This window comes from Protopterus annectens, chromosome 4.part1 (genome assembly GCF_019279795.1).
Source record: "Protopterus annectens isolate FY-2018-M chromosome 4.part1, PAN1.0, whole genome shotgun sequence".
In the NCBI taxonomy this organism is placed as follows: Eukaryota; Metazoa; Chordata; order Ceratodontiformes; family Protopteridae; genus Protopterus; species Protopterus annectens.
In genome coordinates this window covers 799,911,707-799,929,673 of record NC_056734.1, presented here as the reverse complement: position 1 = coordinate 799,929,673, position 17,967 = coordinate 799,911,707, and the positions used below count along the sequence as shown (strand labels likewise).

The following is a 17,967-nucleotide window of genomic DNA, read 5'->3' as shown; positions in this document are numbered from 1 at the left end:
TATGGACTATCACCCTATTAGCCTGACAAGCCTGGTCTGCAAGGCCATGGAACATGTCATCATGGAACTCATAAACAAAGACATTGGTAACCTCCAAACTCTGGACCCTACCCAGTTTGGGTTTGTGAAAGGCAGATCATGCTTTCTGAACCTGATCGACTTCTTTGAGGCAGCTACCAAAGCCGTAGACAAGGGTAAGGTGGTTCATACAGCCTATCTTGACCTCTCCAAGGCTTTCGGCGCCATACTCCATTCTGAAATTATAGCTAAACTCATGAAACTAGGTATAAATCCCTACATCACAAGATGGGTTGTCAAATGGCTCACTGACAGAACCCACACTGTAAAAGTTGCAGACTCCAAATCTGACTTCAAACCAGTGACAAGTGGAGCACCACAGGGTTCAGTCCTGAGACCTCTCCTGTTTGGTATCTACTTCTCTGAAGTACAAGCTAACACAGAAGACCTCTGGCTAATGAAGTTCGCAGATGACTACTAACTAGGAGCCATAGTCAAATCCCCAAATTATGTGAACATCCTACAGAAAGGCCTCACTGAGACAGATACCTGGTGTCAGAGGCATGGCCTCAAGCTCAATGCCATAAAGTGCATTGTCATCCCCTTTGGTAAAAAGTCTGTACCCATGAACTACCACATAAATGTCTACTTAATGCCAAATGTGTGATAAGAGACCCTGGGATCCAGGTGGACAGTAGTCTCTCCTTTGATAATTACATCACCACAGTCATCAGGAAATCCTTCAATGTGGCACATCTCATCATAAAAGGGTTCTTATCCAGGAAAAAAGAGGTCATTGTTCTCCTCTACTCGGCACTCATTAGACCCATTATAGAGTACAACGCCCCTTTTGGAATGTACCTCACAAGACATCTGCAGTGGCTGGAAAGGCCACAGAATTACCTCACAAAGAGGATTACTGGCCTCAAACAGATGCCCTGCACTGACCGTATCAAAAATCTCCAGCTTTACTCTATAGCATATCGCCTAGTCCGAGGAGATCTCTGCCTAACATGTAAAGCTATGTTAAACCCTGAGCTGTTGGACAGGCTACACCTAAAGAAATCTCAATCCCTCTGACCCACACGCTGTAAGGACATAAACCTTGTCACCACAATAAACAGGACATGCTGGAAGGATAGTTTCCTGTCCCATAGACTTCCTATGCTCTGGAACAAGCTACTTATCTATGTCAAGCAAAGTTCATCATTAGCACTCTTCAAGAAAAATCTTGATGAGTGGATGGGAAATAGGAAATACACCCCGGGGATCACTTCTGTGGCTCTGCTCAACAGGGGCACAGGGAATTAACTTTCTTGGGTGGCATAAGCCAAGGAACCTAGTTGACTAAGCTTACGTAGGCCCTTGGCCGATAGCCTAGTACCTACCTATGAACCTACCTATGAACCTACACCATTTAAAAACACTTAAGTTGTAATTACAAAGACCTAATTGATCACTTACATCATTACATCAATTTCCTTCTCTTTAGTACAGCTCTTAAAGAAACAGAGGCATTCAAGCCAGGATGGTGTAGTGATGTTATTTTTTAGATCTGAAGAAGTGTTGATTGCACAATGCGAAAGCGCTCATCTGTTTTATTATTTTAATAAAAGTGTTTGTATTTGCAAGCTGTGGTGGTCCTGTCATTCTTGTTTTATGCTTTGGAAACTTGTTTTGGCAGCAACCTTTACCAGCAGTTGGAACTTTTTGTGTGCTTTTATCTTTGTCCCTCCTAATGAGTGGGGAATCTTTATGCCTAGCAAATAAGCCACCAAGTAGCTATACATATTTATCAGAAGCTAGTTAAGATTTACTTGATTAACAGCAACTTTGCTGTTAGTGATTTGTTTTACGAGTGTATGGAGGAGTTGATTTGAAGGACTTCCATTAAGATCTGTTCTAATGAGATCTAGGAGGCTTTAGCAAGCATTTTTATGGCTTCAGCATATTACATTTAATTGTGTTCTCTTTAAAATGAGAAGAGAGGGTGTGCCTGTGTGATGCTCACTTTGTATTAATGCTTGTGAGAGGGATGCCTCCATAATAGCTAAATATTTGTACCTTACTCATAAGAGTTTTCTGTGTTAAGTAGGAACAAATTGTCCATGACCATGAAGCAGTTACTGCACTGCCTTAGGATGCTAAGTGGCAGGAGGCTGGCAATGAAAGGGGAGCAAGTCTGCTGGACCTCCATATTGCCCATTGCTTTGTTTGCTGGATAAGTACACACACAAGTCAGGGAAGGCTAAGACATGGCTAAGAGGAGTACTATTAAATTAGTATCAGTGGTGTCAACAGAGCCACACAATGCACGTTGATGGTCCCTGTGTACCTGGAAACAGATCAGAGCAGCAAAGCTAAAATAAGCACAACCTAGTGTTCTATGCACAGCCAAGCAACTATTAACGAGGGTAACCACTGATAGCCTGGGAAAACTAAGTGAAAAATTAAAATGTGCTCACTATCCATAGTTTAGCTACAGCTATGAGAGGGATGCATCGATCTCAGCTCAGTGTCACAGCTCAGTGCACTGCTGCACTATAACTAGCATCTAAACAAAGCAAAAGGAGCAGATGAACCAACCATCAAATAGCTGTCATACAGCGGTGGTGAGACATTAAAGAATAGTAGCGATTACTCTCACAAGAATAACTACTACTGATTCCAAGGATGTCCCCATTACCGGGCTAAATAAGCTGTTCTAAGTAATGCAGTTATAGTTTAAATGCTCAAGAAAAGCTACTGAAAAAGGATTTGTTATGCAAAATAAAGCTTTATAAAGTTTTTTGCTTCTGAAAAATTTTAAATTTAGGTAGAAACTGTTTCTGAAGTAGTGCACAATTGCTGTACAAATAGCAATTATATAAAATGAAAACCAGTCTACAAGCAACTCTGGAAGAGCCAGTGATGCTCATACATTTAGAAAATGTCAGCAAATGATCTTTTGCAAGAATACCCACTTCTCTTTCCAAGATGGCCCTAATCTCCAGCATCTGGATAATGAAAAAATACAGCTACAATTTAAATGCTCATTGCTGACCACACTGTGTATTCTGTTAACAGTCTTTGTACAGGCTGCTCACTCAGAGCTAGACAGGTTATACCAAATGAAAATAGGAACTGCAAACTAAATGAATTGCAGTAACGTTTTTACTTCCATGCTATAGAAATGCTTTGGAAAATCATCAGTTCAGATGGAAATGTCAACAAGTCTTTGTAGAGAGGTGCAGCTTCAGAGGAGACAGACAAAAGTATCCTAAAAAATATACCTGAATATAAATTATTGACTCTAAAAACATATGTTATATTGATATTGTGTGAGGAAAATTAAAACCATCTTTTAGGGCAGATCATGGAGTGATTGTTCCATCAGTAGCAAATATGAGATTTATTTTGAGTTAACACAGAATACCAAAGCCTATAAAATCTCTGTTTTTTTCTACTACTGCAAAAGCTCACACCTGTTCTGAGCATTACAAGGTATACAAACACACACACACACACACACACACACACACACACACACACACACACACACACACACACACACACACACACACACACACACACACACACACACACACACACACACACACACACACACACACACACACACACACACACACACACACACACACCGATTTTCTAATGTGTGCTGACACTGCAACCCATAACTTATCTCAGCTCTTTACCTTTTTTGTTTAATCCTGACACAAACTAGATATAGGCAGTGGATAGCATCAGAGGAGGAGCAGGACTACTGACTGACAGCCTTACTTGCTGTCCATGGTTTTGAGTAATTACCATGATGTTGCTTATTTTTGTTGTGTTCCTCTTAAAATTATTGGTGATGGATATAGTCAATAAGTAATAACAGACATTTTAGTTTTAGACTTCAAATGCTTCAGAAAATGCATGCTGATACAAAACCAGTTATTCAAGTATCACTTTAAGTCTATTAGAACAATATTTAAAATATGTCCCTGAAACTGGAACTTTATACACATTATTTTTGGTTGCTTAAGCTAAGAGGTTAAAAGCTTTGCTGTTGGACTAATAAGCAACAATGCATTTCATCAAAACAGAGTTGAAATGTATTTTGTGATCATTATTTGATTCTGTCAGGCAACTAAATATTAGCAGTGGCTCACTTTGTAGAAAGTATTCTTATGGGTCTGTCAAACAACTGTGTATTTTTGTAAAACTGAGTCCAAACACATTGTGTGGCCATTATTTTATTATGGTAGACAAGCAGATGGGCTCCTAAGTCACATCTATCCCTGATTTTGGATTATAATTGTGGTTTTTCCATACTAAAACTGGTAATTTTGGGAGAAAATATAGTGGATTATACATAATAAATAATGGCCATAATAAGAGTTATAGACATCTTTTACTTAAAATGCAAATTAATTTACATTATCTTATTCTGTCAACTTTTCAAGTTAACCATGCATATATTTTAGCGTTCCTGATTGTCTCTCATTCTTTTCTGTATTTGTCCCTGATTTTAAAGATGTTGAGAGCCATGCTGGGGCTGTAAAGCATTTGTGTGTAAAACTGAATTGTAATATATTGTGCAGAAGTTATTTTATTGTATTTCTGTCCAACATTTGATATATGCACAGACAACAGAGTAGTTGTAATTGCAGGATTTGAAAATCATCTGCAGATGAAAATCATTAACTGCTATCACTGATCGTTACCATGGCTTTACTTGATAATAGCTCTCAACATTCCATGATTTTGTAGAATGTCTCTGATGTTGCTTCATATCTTCATCTGTCCCTTTTAATGTGTGTCATTTTCTGGCAAATTATTAAGGAATAGACATTTGGGATGTTTGAGGTAAAGGCTTCATATTCTTCAGAACATGCATATTAATATCAATTCTGTTATTTTAGCAATTAAAGAGAAAATAAGAGCAAGATTTAAAACCTTAACCTGATGTAAGGCCTTTGCCCTCATTATTGCTTGCTTAGTTCATGATTTTTTAGTTATGTGGCTGAAACTTTGGGCCACTGTTACCCATTACTTTTGACTTTGCTCCTAAATTTTGAGCTAAGAGGGTTTGAGGTATGTACAAGACTAATGATTTTTTTGTGAAACATCTGAATACTTTACTGTGACTGCTATTTGTGTAATGTAAACCTGAACATTCTGGATTTACTGTGGCCAATATATTGTATCACAATTTTTTTATCACATTCGGACATCTGGAGATGTGCACATTTAGCAAAGTAGCTATAATTGCTAGGTGTGGAGGGGTGTCTGTGGATGAAAGTAATTTGCTATCTTGTCACTTGCTAATTTTAACCAGTAATTCTGAGTTTGAAGGACTAGTGTTCATCTGTGTTAAGTAAATTAGAGTATTTTACTATGACTATTGAGTGTTTGCATGAAACAAACTTTAAATACATTACTGGAACCATTATTATCACAAATTTTTGCAGCAAACAAAAATAACATTTGCACACAGTGTGACTATAAATACTGGATATGTGGGTTCTCAGTGGATTAAAACACATGAAACTGCTGCTAAGTTAAACAGTTGTTAGCTTGGCTTTGTATTATTTGTAAATCTGGAATCCATTACTGTTAATATATTTATCACAATCAGTCATATAAGGAGTATACAATCAAAGTGGATGTAATTGATCAGTACAGACAGTAGAATGACAGCAGTTTGAGTAGTCTCATATAGTTGAAATGTCTAAAACGGGTGGTTTTGTTCATATTGATTAGAAAATGTTGTTTACTTCTTTCAGGAAAAATAAAACAAAAGCAAGCAGCTATTGGTTCAGATTACTTATTGTTTAATAAAAAAATCTGATAGATAACAATGCATTTGTTTTAATCAAAAATGTGAATATAAAAGAAAGTTTGCATTTATGCATGATCTTAACAAAAAAAAAAAAAAGATGGCTAATAGTCTGAAACCAGTCTGGGTCCCATGATACATTTAATTTGTCACTGGTGCTTGGTAATTATTCACTTCTACTAGGTATAAGCACATTAGGTTATTGCTAGATTTCATTTCTGAGTTAGTTTGCATTAATGTTAGCAACACTATCACAGCGTACAAATAGGTACATTGATGTTGCCATCCTCATTTAGACATGAGTAGAAAAGTCCTTGAATTTGTACATAATGATTACTACAATGTGACCCATTTTTAATTTCACAGTAGTTAATTACAACAGCTAAATGTCATCTAGACAGTGATATTCATAAGCAGGTCCATGAAGCTGTACAAAAACATCTACTGACTGAAAATTCCTATTTACCAATAAATGGGTTCATTGTCACATTTCTTATAAACTCTATTTAAATTGAAAAAAGACAATTATTTTTATACATTTACAATGCATACATATAAATATACATATTTTTCATATTCTTTGTCTGCTTAGAAACTTTAAGTTTTACTGTACTTAAACTAGCTTCTAAATGTGCATGCTCTGGGACAAAATTTGATGCATTTTTGATGTAGTACATTTGTACTTGTGGCATCTTACTAAGAAAAAAGCTTCCCCTTTCTTGTATTGCTGTATTTTTTCATCCACTCATTTCTATGCCTATGTTTATAACTTTATGCCAACACACAGCAATGCAGCAGGATGCAAATTCATGCACATGCATGTGAGCGAGCGAGCACACACACACACACACACACACACACACACACACACACACACACACACACACACACACACACACACACATTCACACACTTTTCTTTGACTATCTACTTTAAGAAAATCAAGTCTGTGCCTGTTTTTATGAGGTGGATATGATTTCAACAGGAATACTTTGAAGCCATCATATTACAGATGTGTGGGTGGTTCTAAGGCACTTAGATCCTTTGTCTTCTATTATGCATTGACATTGAATATAAGGACAAACCTTCATGCTTTTCAAAGACGTGCATGAAGGATGGCTTTCACCTTGGGAGCTCAGTACTTTATATCTGATTTCCTCTAGGTACTAAGCAGGTTGTGTGCAAGCAATAATTTCACCTGCTTAGAGAAAAAAAAGCAGGCTTCTTTATATACAATCCTACCTGCTTGACCATTTTAGTCATATTTAAATATACCTGTGTCAAACTTTTGACTAACAAATCCTACAGCCATACCATGGAGTCATGGTATTTTGAAGGTAAACAGTTTTTCATTGTTCATTTATTGAATAATATAAATAGTTCATTGATTATAATTATTTTAAATTTAATCAAAGCAGCAGTTTGCAGTTCATTTTATATATGTTGTTTCATCTGTAAATAATATAAATTAACACTCAGTTTTAAGCATTAGTGAATTACAACGTATGCCTTAGGTAGTTACAAAGTTATAGTGGTAAAGTACGAGGCTAAATGTACCCTGCAATAGACATCAAGTCTAAACGAAAAAAATGTTCTTTATAATATTATGTGATGGACTTTGGTCAAGTGGTTAATCTTTTACAAGAATCCTACTATGTGTTTTGGACTGTATGCCTTTTTACGGTCAATTGGTTGACTATTTACAAGAGTATAGTAGCTGTTTTCAACACAGGATAATTAAGTGTGTTCCATTTCTTCTGAGTCTCAACAAGAGAGATTGTTGAATGAGTTGTTAACCCATTTTCACAAAAGGCATTCCCTGTGGTAGTAGAGAGGAAATAACTTGAGTCAAAGACTTTTAGTTTGCATAGAATGTGTCAAAACAGAGACTGTCATATCATAATGAAAGTTTTCTAATTTTCTGGAATGTCATGCATAGTTCAATGAGATGATGCATCTTTCTTCCACTACTAAATGCAAAGTTTAAAACAACTTTTTATAAAGTGGAATCCCCAATTCATTTAAACCTAAAACTTTTAAACAGATAAACACATGACCACTTATTGCATTAATCTGTACAATTTTTATCTGCTTTTCTGTAGTTTTGTGCATTCAACAAGACACAACAAACATGAATATTCTTTCTCTCAGAAATAAATATGAAGAGGAACTTGCATAGATAGTCAATCGTATTGTGCTCTATTGCAATTGCAGCTTGATTTTTTCAGTTCAAAACCTTCTGGTATTTTCTTTTAAGATGTGGATTGTCCTGAATCGACTGTTACCTTCTTAAGAAATACATGATGGACAGTTGACATTTTTCTTTTCTTTTGTAATATTCTAAAGTTTTGAAGTACAGACTTAGTAAACGACTTGCATAAAAGAAAATAGATTATGGGATCTAAACATACATTTGCAGCTGACACAAGCAATGTTCCTTCCTTTACATAAAACAGAGCTTTATCTGTTCTGCAGTTGAATACATCTTCTGTTTGGCTTAGAGTAAATGGAATTCGGGAAACATGATATGGTACAAAACAAATGAAGAACACCCCCAGAATGCAAAATATATTACGCCTTGATTTTCTTTTGCCACCTGATAGCCTTACGTCAGTATTTTTGTGAGATTCATAAACTGCTTTTAACACAAAGGTATAACATATCACCATTAAAATGAAAGTGGTCCAGAATATGAACATTGAAAAATATGTTGAAAATTTATGCCATTTTAACCCAAGGTCTGTTTTAAGTGAAGCACATTGCATTCTGTTTTCCAAAACTACATTATTCTTATTCATAATCATGTTTGGCACTGTGATACTAAACATGAACACCCAGACAACTATGGTTATAATCTGGGAATATTTCACATTCTGAAATATGTTGCCCTCTGGCAACTTTACTATTTTTATATATCTTTCCAAACTTATCAGTGCTAAAAGTATTATGCTGATGTACATAGTTGAATAGAACACAACAGCAGAAAATCGGCAGACAATTTGATTTAAAACATTAGTGGATACTTGTGCATAGTTCAGTACTGTAAATGGAAATGTTGAGGTCATTACCAAATCTGCAACAACAATGTTCTTGAGGAAAACCACGTAGCTTTTCTTGCTATTAGTCTGGAAGAATATCCAAGCTGCGATGCTATTCATAATCAGTGAGCCAATGAATAGAAGACTGTAAATTACTGGTAACAGGGTGGTTGTAAAAAATGAACGGCCATTCCCCAAGCACATATCACTCATATTTGATGTAGAACTGTAATTATACATTCTTGTCTCTGTTTTTTTAAAGAAAAATGAAAAACAAAATGAAAATGTTAGTGCCAGATTGATTCCTAGATAAAGTGTATCTGAACAGTACTTAAATCAGTGCAGTACTACTTAAATAATAAAATACCTGTACTAAATTCTTTGACATGTCACATCACCACTGACTCAACGTTGTTATGGAAACAGTACTTATTTTATGCAAATACTACATAAAATTATTAATACCACAAAGAATTTCAAGTAGTTTAGGTGTGTTTCTTTTTTTGGTGACACAGGCTGGTATACTGCATCTTTTGTATGTCATTTGGTATGCACCATTTTTTTGTGTTCTAAGTTGCATTATTGGTGTTTCTACAACCTCTGGTACACACCTTCTCTGATGTTCTAAGCTGCATTATTGGTGTGTTTTTCTGTGTTGTCTGCTACTTACCTTTCCTTGTGTTTTAAGTTGCATTGTTGGTGTGTTTTTCTACGTCCTCTGGTACACACCTTTTCTTGTATTCTAAGTTACATTGTTGGTATGTTTTGTACATCATCTGGTACAAACATTTTCTTGTGTCCTAAATTGCATTGTTGACATGTTTTTCTACATCCTTTGGTATGCACTTTTTCTTGAGTTGTAAGTTGCATTGTTGGTATGTTTTTATAGGTCATCTGGTACACACCTTTTCTTATGTTCTAAACTGCACAGTTGGTGTGTTTTTCTACAAATTCTGGTACACACCTTATTATCAGTGTTGTTTTCTACATCATCTTGTACACACATTTCTGTGTTCTATGTTGTATTATCAGTGTTTTTTCTGCTCTACATCATCTGGTACACATGTTTTCTTATGCACTAAATTACATTGCTGGTTTGTTTTTCTACATCATCTGTTTTATTGTGTTGTAAATTACACTGTTGTGTGTTTTTCTCCATCATCTAATTCCTACCTTTTCTTATGTTCTGAGTTGTACTGTTGGTGTGTTTTCTACATCCTCTTATATGCTCCTTTTGGTGTGCTCCAAGTTCCAGGAATATGGCCAGTGAAATTGAAGAAATTGGAGAAATTGAACTGGAATATAACCCGAAAATATTACCTGGGACTGTAAAAACTGTTGGTATAAGTCTTGATTCCATAATTTCACAAGTGAAAGAACAGAATAATCCTTTGTTTGATAAGAATTTAGTAACTGAAGGTTTGGAAGCTGTGGAAGTTGATTTTCTAGCACTTCGTACAGATGTTTTAATGTTAGAGAAGGAGTTATGTAGGCTGGCATGGACTCAGTATGAAATTTTTCACCTAGAGGTTTGTTTGGCTGAGAATTTGATACCTCATGGTTTGAGAGTTTTAAAGATGCCAGCACAGACAGAAATTGACTCTATTCTTATAAGTGAATGGCAGAAGCTGAATATTTCTACTAGTTTAAGCTACCTCAAACTTCTTGTACAAGCAGCCAAGAGAAGGGAGGTATTAATTTTGGATAATATTAAAGAGAAATATGGACAAATCAATGATAAATATCCGAATAGTGCTGTTACAGGACTTTTAACAGATACTTTAGGCAACATTTGCACATATAAACGTAAGCTTCTACAAATAAAATTGAGTAAGCTGCAGAAAGATCGTCGCAACTTCTCATTGGGTAATATTTTCACCTGGCCGCGTGATTCGCCGACCAGCTCCAGCAATGAATCCACTGAAGCACGTAATGACGTAAGTCTACCAACTAATAGTGAAGGCGCTGGCGTCCTACAACATGAGCAGCCAAATGTATCAGTGTGTACCACAACAGGAGTGCCTTCATCTAATTTTACATCGAATGGTAGCATTTTTAATTTAGGAGCTAGAAGAAAGACCATCATTACCTAGGCGGAAGTGCATAGGGAGCCTGAATGTAATCTTCTCCAAGTTAATAATAACAAATCAATTGCTTCATCAGCACAGCCCCTTGAAACGGCGCCATTTTTTCATTTGAATTTTCCACTCCCTATGAGGGACAGTTCATCGAATCGAAAGGGTGGACAGAGACAGAACAATCAACACAGAGACAGAGGGAGGAGTACAATGCACTACAAGAGAAAAGACGAGGAAGAGGTGAACAATGTGTACACCATAAAAAAGGCGTTTCAACAAGTAAGACATTAGTGACTAATTTAACACATCATGAACTGACTGTTTTGGAATATAATGTTCTGAGTAAAGGTTTATCGTTTATACCAATGACAAATATGTCTATTATTGATATAGTATTTGATTTTAAAATGTTTACTAGGAATCTAACACTGAAGTGTATGTTTAAACAGAATACTAATGCTTCAGAAGTTTCATTGAGAAAACCAAGTGTATTTATTCCTAAACCTACACCTTTAGTCAATGCTTTTGAACAAATGTGTCTAGCTGACTTCTATAAAGTTTATAATGATAGAAGTTTTAAAGGTGGAAAATATAATTTAACTAAAGCAGAATTTCAAACATTTTGTGCTCTTGAAAATGATGCTAATACTGTAGTTAGACCAACTGATAAAGGTGGGGGGATTGTTTTACTTAATAGACAAGATTATGAATGTTTAATGTATGAAATGTTGAATAATGCTGACTATTATGAAAAAATAACTAAACAACGTATGCAATTAATGGTTGTATCAGTTAATGAGCAGTTAAAATGCTTAAGGCAAGCTGAGTTACTGACCGATGATCTCTTTAAGTTCCTTAATGTACTCCATTATACTGTTCCTATTATACAAGGATTACCCAAGCTGCATAAGAACTCAATTAAACCCCCTATGCATCCTATTGTTGCGGGGAGGTGATGGTGTACGGAGTGCTTTTCAATATTTTTATAGAGAAAATTGAAGCCTTTAATTGATAATTCAACTTATGTTCTTAAAGATACAGAACATTTTCTTTGTGATTTGTATGAAGGTACTAATAGTGGTAAGCTGAACATGGAATGCTTGTTTGTTTATTCACAGTCATTCCCAATGATAAAGGGCTTGATTTTTTGAAGGAAGAGCTGACAAAAAGTTATTTATATAGTGCCAATGAAATAGAGTTGTATATTCAGTTGATGTCCATAGTCCTTATGAATAATGCATTTTTATTTTCTGACCAGATTTATTGGCAGAAGAATGGTGTGGCAATGGGGAGTGCATGCTCTAATAGTTATGCGAATGCCATTATGATGAAATGGGAGGTAGATTTTTTGGATGAAGGGCCTTTCAAATATTTAATTATTTTTTATAGAAGGTTTGTAGATGACCTCTTTATCTTATGGAGAGGCTCTGTCTCAGAATTAATGAGCTTTGTAGAGTATATCAATAGCACTACCCCATTTTTGAGGTTTACTTTGAATTATTCAGATGTCAGTATTCATTTTTTGGACATGATAATAGAAAGGGATAGCTCTAATATGATCTCCACCAGATTATACAGAAAGGAATGTGATGTTAATAGTCTATTATCTAGGGATAGCATGCATCCAGAGTTTGTTTTTAGAAATGTGGCCCAGAACCAATTTTATTGGGCCTCTAGATTAAGTGTAAAGAGTAGTGAATTTGAAGAACAGAAATCTAGAACTATAAATGAGCTCACTGAGAGGGGCTATGATCATGGGATGGTAAAATATAATGCTGCCCAAGTCTCCAAACTGAGAGAAACCAGGGCCAAACCGTATTTTTCAAAAAGATTGTTCTGTGGAAACACTGAAAGGAATAACAATATTAAGGTCTGTATTCCCTATTCTAAGGATGTAAGGAGGTATACAGAGATTATTAATCAACATTGGGATATTCTATTAACAGATCCACAATTAAGTGAAATCATAGGTCCTAGACCTCAATTTACCTTTAAGAATAAGAAGAATTTAAGGAGAAGGTTATGTAATGTTAAGGAAATAAAGAATGTCTTGACAACACCAGGCACTAGACCATGTGGCAAATGTTCACAATGCAGGTACATTAATAAAGAGCCCTTTTTTGTGCATCCAGATACAGGTAAAGTGTATGATGTTAGGGTGCAGGCTGATTGTGAAACCATGCACGTGGTTTATTTAGCCAATTGCACTGTCTGCAAATGTTTTTATGTAGGCAAGACAGATCGCGCCCTTAAAGACAGAATAAGAAAGCACAATTATCACATAGGTAAAGGGAGTAATACCAATGCTTTAGCTAAACATGTACAAAATATGGGGGTACAACATAAATTTTTGTTTATGGTTGTCTCTAGGACATATGAGAATGTAAGGGTGGGTGACATTAGAGCTAGGACAGAAGAGGTAGAGGCTACATGGATAGTGATGTTAAGATCTAACTATTGTCACGGTTTGAATGATCATGTGCCCATGAAACCTGTTCTCAGCAAAAGGGCTTACATAGATAGTTTTTGTTCTCCTTTTTATATTAAAGTATTATTGCGATGGTAATTTGTTATATATTTTTTATTTTTATGTATATTTGTATATATATATATATTTTTGTAGTGTATTGTTTTAATAATAGTATATATACATGTTTTAAGGTTGATTTTAATGGTTCCTTTAAATATTAAACAGAATGTATCATGTGATTATTTCACCTGGTTATTTAAGGTGTAGCTTTTTGCATTTAGTTATACACCTGAAGAAGCATCCTGTGTAAGTGCTAGTGTGTTGTAATAAAGCAGTTCTGAACAGCATATTCCCTGGTATTTTTTTAAGACTATCGTGGATTCTGGAGCCTTGTCTTAGCAGCTCTGTGTGTATCCAGTTTCTTCCTTCTGTTGTACAGCTTGTTTATGGCAGGGGACCACCAGATTGGCTTCCTTTTTTTGGAGGATAGTGTCTTGGTTCTGTTTGGGATGGCACGATCCATGCACTCGTGTAAGTGCTTATAAAGTGCAATTGTGTAGGATTCAGTAGTTGTAATTAGTAAATATTGGATAATAAGGTTATGTTTATAGAAGTTTAATAAAGGTCATCAGATGTCATTCAGTGTGATATGTTTATTGAAGGGGACCGGGACAATATACTTTTTTTGTATGTTCTAGTTGCATTGTTGGTGTGATTTTCAACATCCTCTGTTATTCTTTTGTGTTATAATTCCCATTGTTAGTGTGTTCTACATCCTCTAGCACACACATTTCTTATGTCATAAGTTGCATTGCTGATGTACTTTTCTACATGCTCTGGTATGTACCTTGTTTTGTTCTTAGTTGCTTTGTTGGTGTTTTTTTCTACATCCTATTGCATGCACCTTTTCTTGTGCTGTAAGTTGTACTATCGGTGTATTTTTCTACACTGTGTGGTTAGCATCTTTTCTTGTGTTCTAAGTTGCATTGTTTGTGGTTTGTGTGTTTTTCTATATCATCTGGTACACACTTTTTCCTTATGTTCTAAGCTGCATTGTTGCTATGTTTTTCTACATCATCTGACATACACATTTTCTTGTATTCTGTATCGTTGGTGTGTACAAACATTTGGTTGGTTAATAGTACACATTTGTTGTGTACACTGCCTTTAATTTCTCTGCTAAGAGTGGAAATATATGGGTTCTCTAAACAGTCTCTTCTTGTTTATTTATTAAGATGCCTGGTAAATATGCATTTTTTGTCATTACCCTAGCCTCCTGGTGAAAATAAATCTGCTTTGTTTATGATCTTTGCAAGTAATATATAAAATAGTTTGCAGAGATGTGAAAGGATTACAGTTTGAAATACGATGCTGTTCTCTAGGTCATAACGAAAGGTACAGCATGAGATATCCATAACACTCTGAACTTCATAATGAACTGAGACAGCCTACCTGATCTTATTTAAAGCAATTTCATACAATCAAAACCTTCTTTCCAATTGACATATTTTATCACAGTCTCCCATGTACAGGTGCTCTGTCAATAGTAGTGTAAATTCTGCATTTAATATTTTTTTATGGTAGATACCTTTGCTAGGGAGTATTAGAGTAAGAATTACCCAGTAAAATGCATAGGATACATAAAAGCACTGTAAATACTGCAATGACATTTTTGTATGTAATATATATTTGCTATCAAATCCATTATGTAAATAAGAACCTACCAACAAAGTAAATAGAGTTCATAATATCTTATTCAGATAAATCAGTTTGTTAGTCAGTTATTCTAAATGTAATACTTTTAAAGTGAGGGGATGATAGTTTTCTTGATATGATCCTAAATTAGTCCTATTGTCTGCAAATGTATGTTATAAACCATTTTCAGATCTTACTATATCATTAATACACTTTAAATACTGGGATACAGCTGAAACTAGTCCTTAGGAATGAGTTTTCTACACTCTTTAAGAGACAGCAGTTAGCAAACAGAGAGCATGCCACTAACATTGTTATAGATACCATAAAAGTAGTTAAGCCTTGAAAGTTGTTTCACTGTGTGATGCTTTTATCGCTCCTCTCTCTATATATAATATAAATATATATATATATATATATATATATATATATATATATATATATACACACACAAATGGGTTCCGTCAATATGTTCGAAGTTTCAATACTTTGAACCCCACTTCACCGAGTCCACTTTTTCGAAGTAGTGAAACTTCGAACATTGACTTTGGCAGTCACGCTACAGCACAGAATGGTATATTCCCTTTTCCCCGCTGTAGTGTGATCTCGGAGTTGGTATATTTAAGTGGGGGGGGTGTGGGGGGCACAGCCCCTCACATGAGGGTGCAGGGAGGCTTGCCCCCCTGCAAAAATGTATTTTAGTGTTTTTATTTTTGTTTTGGGTAGGCCAGGGAACTAGACTTCAGCGAAAGTCCACTTAAACAAAAGTGCACTTTTGCTGAAGTCTAGTTCCCAGGCCTACTGCTTAATTTCAAAGAAGTGTATTGCAAACATATATATATATATATATATATATATATATATATAGATAGATAGATATAGATATGTACTTTTGTGTGTGTGTGTGTGTGTGTGTGTGTGTGTGTGTGTGTGTGTGTGGGTGTGTGTGTGTGTGTATAAATATATATACATGCATTTTTATAAATTTGATATAATTGTGTTATTGGGGTTAAATATTTTCAGCTGAGTAGTATGTGTAATAGCTGGCTAAAAATGTGCTAAAATGTTTTGGATTGGATGCAGAGAGAGAAAATATAGAATGCAGAGATATTACGTACTGTACGAAATAAAAGAATAACATTTTGTTGTGTATTGGATGGGCTGGTTTATACATCTGGAATATAGGTTCCAGTGGCCATCACAAAAGTCCCCGAACCTCCACCATGCATCAAAAATGTATTTTCAGCCTCATTATAAAAAAGAAGATATGCTGCACTAAAGCACACTATTGATTTTAACAAAATGCACATACCCACTGACTGCTCTATCTGATCCTACATAAAAATACTCCCCTAATAGTTAATTCTTCAAGACAGTCACATTTTCAGATTTGCTTTGGCCTTCCTGGAAACAGGTTAAACCTCCTCAGGAAGGCTAGGAAGAAGGACTTATCATTTAAGAAAACACAGTATAGGAAAAATATCACTAAATCTATGCTGTTCTGCAAGATGGACATATGCATTGCCATTTTAAACTCTAAAATTCTAATTTCATTACCGTGGCCTAACGTGGTTTGCAAATATAATAAGATAACCAAAGGACCTGACTCACTTCTAAAGTCATTGCTTGTTTAAAAATGTTGCCCCTCAAAAATAAATAATTCTTCTTCTTCTTTCTTTTGGCTTTTCCTGGTTAGGGATCGCCACAGCAGATCACATGTCCGCTCATGATTGGCAGTGGAGTTTTATGGTGTCGAATTGTCAGCCCGGTGCCCAACCTTCCACAGAAGGCACACACATGCACACACTCACACCTAGGGCCAATTTAGAGTGTCCAATCCACCTACAGCATGTCTTTGGGATGTGGGAGGAAACCGGAGCACCCGCAAGAAACTCACGCGACCACAGAGAGGACATGCAGACTCTGCACAGAAGGCACCCCAGCCAAGGATCGAATCGGAGAACCTCTTGCTGTGAGGTGGCAATGCTAACCGCTGCACCACCATGGCCACCCTCCTCAAAAATAAATAATAAAGATATAAAATTAAAAAAGAGACAGCTGAAGCAGGCACCCTCTTATGTTTTCCACAAACAAGCATTATATGATTCCAACTAGCCAAACTTTCCCAAATGTTAGTCTCCTGACAAACCTATACTTTTAGTTATGTGGCTTTCATCTTCTTAAGAACTGCATATCAAGGCATAGGTAGCTTTTTCCATCCCTTTAAATATATGCCTTGCAAAGATGCAGGTGAATAATGGAATATGTCGATTTTTATACAATTTAATTAGTTGTGGTGAAAATATTTTGAAATCTAGTACATTCTGGAGGACTTATAAAGCCCAAGTAAAGAAGCCCAGGAATTTGCTATAAGGTCCTTATCTCATGATGGTCCCTTTTGTAATTTAGAGACATGTTAGCCATGATCAGTATAAACCTCATTATGAAGTAATTTGCTTGTGTTGAATCTCATTAACGACCACAGAATGCAGATCACATTCTGGTATTAAATATCTGTATATGCAGGCAGTGGTCTTCCCCCACTCAGCAACCCCCCCCCCCACACACACACACACATACACACACACACACACACACACACACACACACACACACACACACATCAATCCCTAACCTGTCTGCCCTCCATTTTTCCTCCACACCTATAGCATTTGAAATGCTATTATGGTACTTATTTGTAATGCCCTGATGGCTACTGAACATCCCACCCCACCCTTGAACCATGTACTGTAGTTGGTACCAATTTTCACACCAAAGCATATTCTCTGGAGTCTTATGCATCCTGCACCCCTGATTTCTGTTCTGCTGTTGGTGTCAGCACTT

General features: G+C 35.9%; 1 protein-coding gene across 4 annotated transcripts in view; it reads right to left on the bottom strand.

The window, feature by feature from the left end:
- Window positions 1–7,110: 7,110 nt before the first annotated feature.
- The window catches only part of LOC122801062 (P2Y purinoceptor 14-like), a 123,680-nt gene continuing 112,823 nt past the window's right edge, over window positions 7,111–17,967 (bottom strand). For all 4 annotated transcript variants that reach the window (XM_044070551.1, XM_044070554.1, XM_044070552.1 and 1 more), the window contains one exon: window positions 7,111–9,128. In XM_044070551.1, the coding sequence (XP_043926486.1) occupies window positions 8,095–9,128 (1,034 nt within the window). In that variant the 3' untranslated portion in view covers window positions 7,111–8,094. The remainder of the gene's footprint in view (window positions 9,129–17,967) is intronic.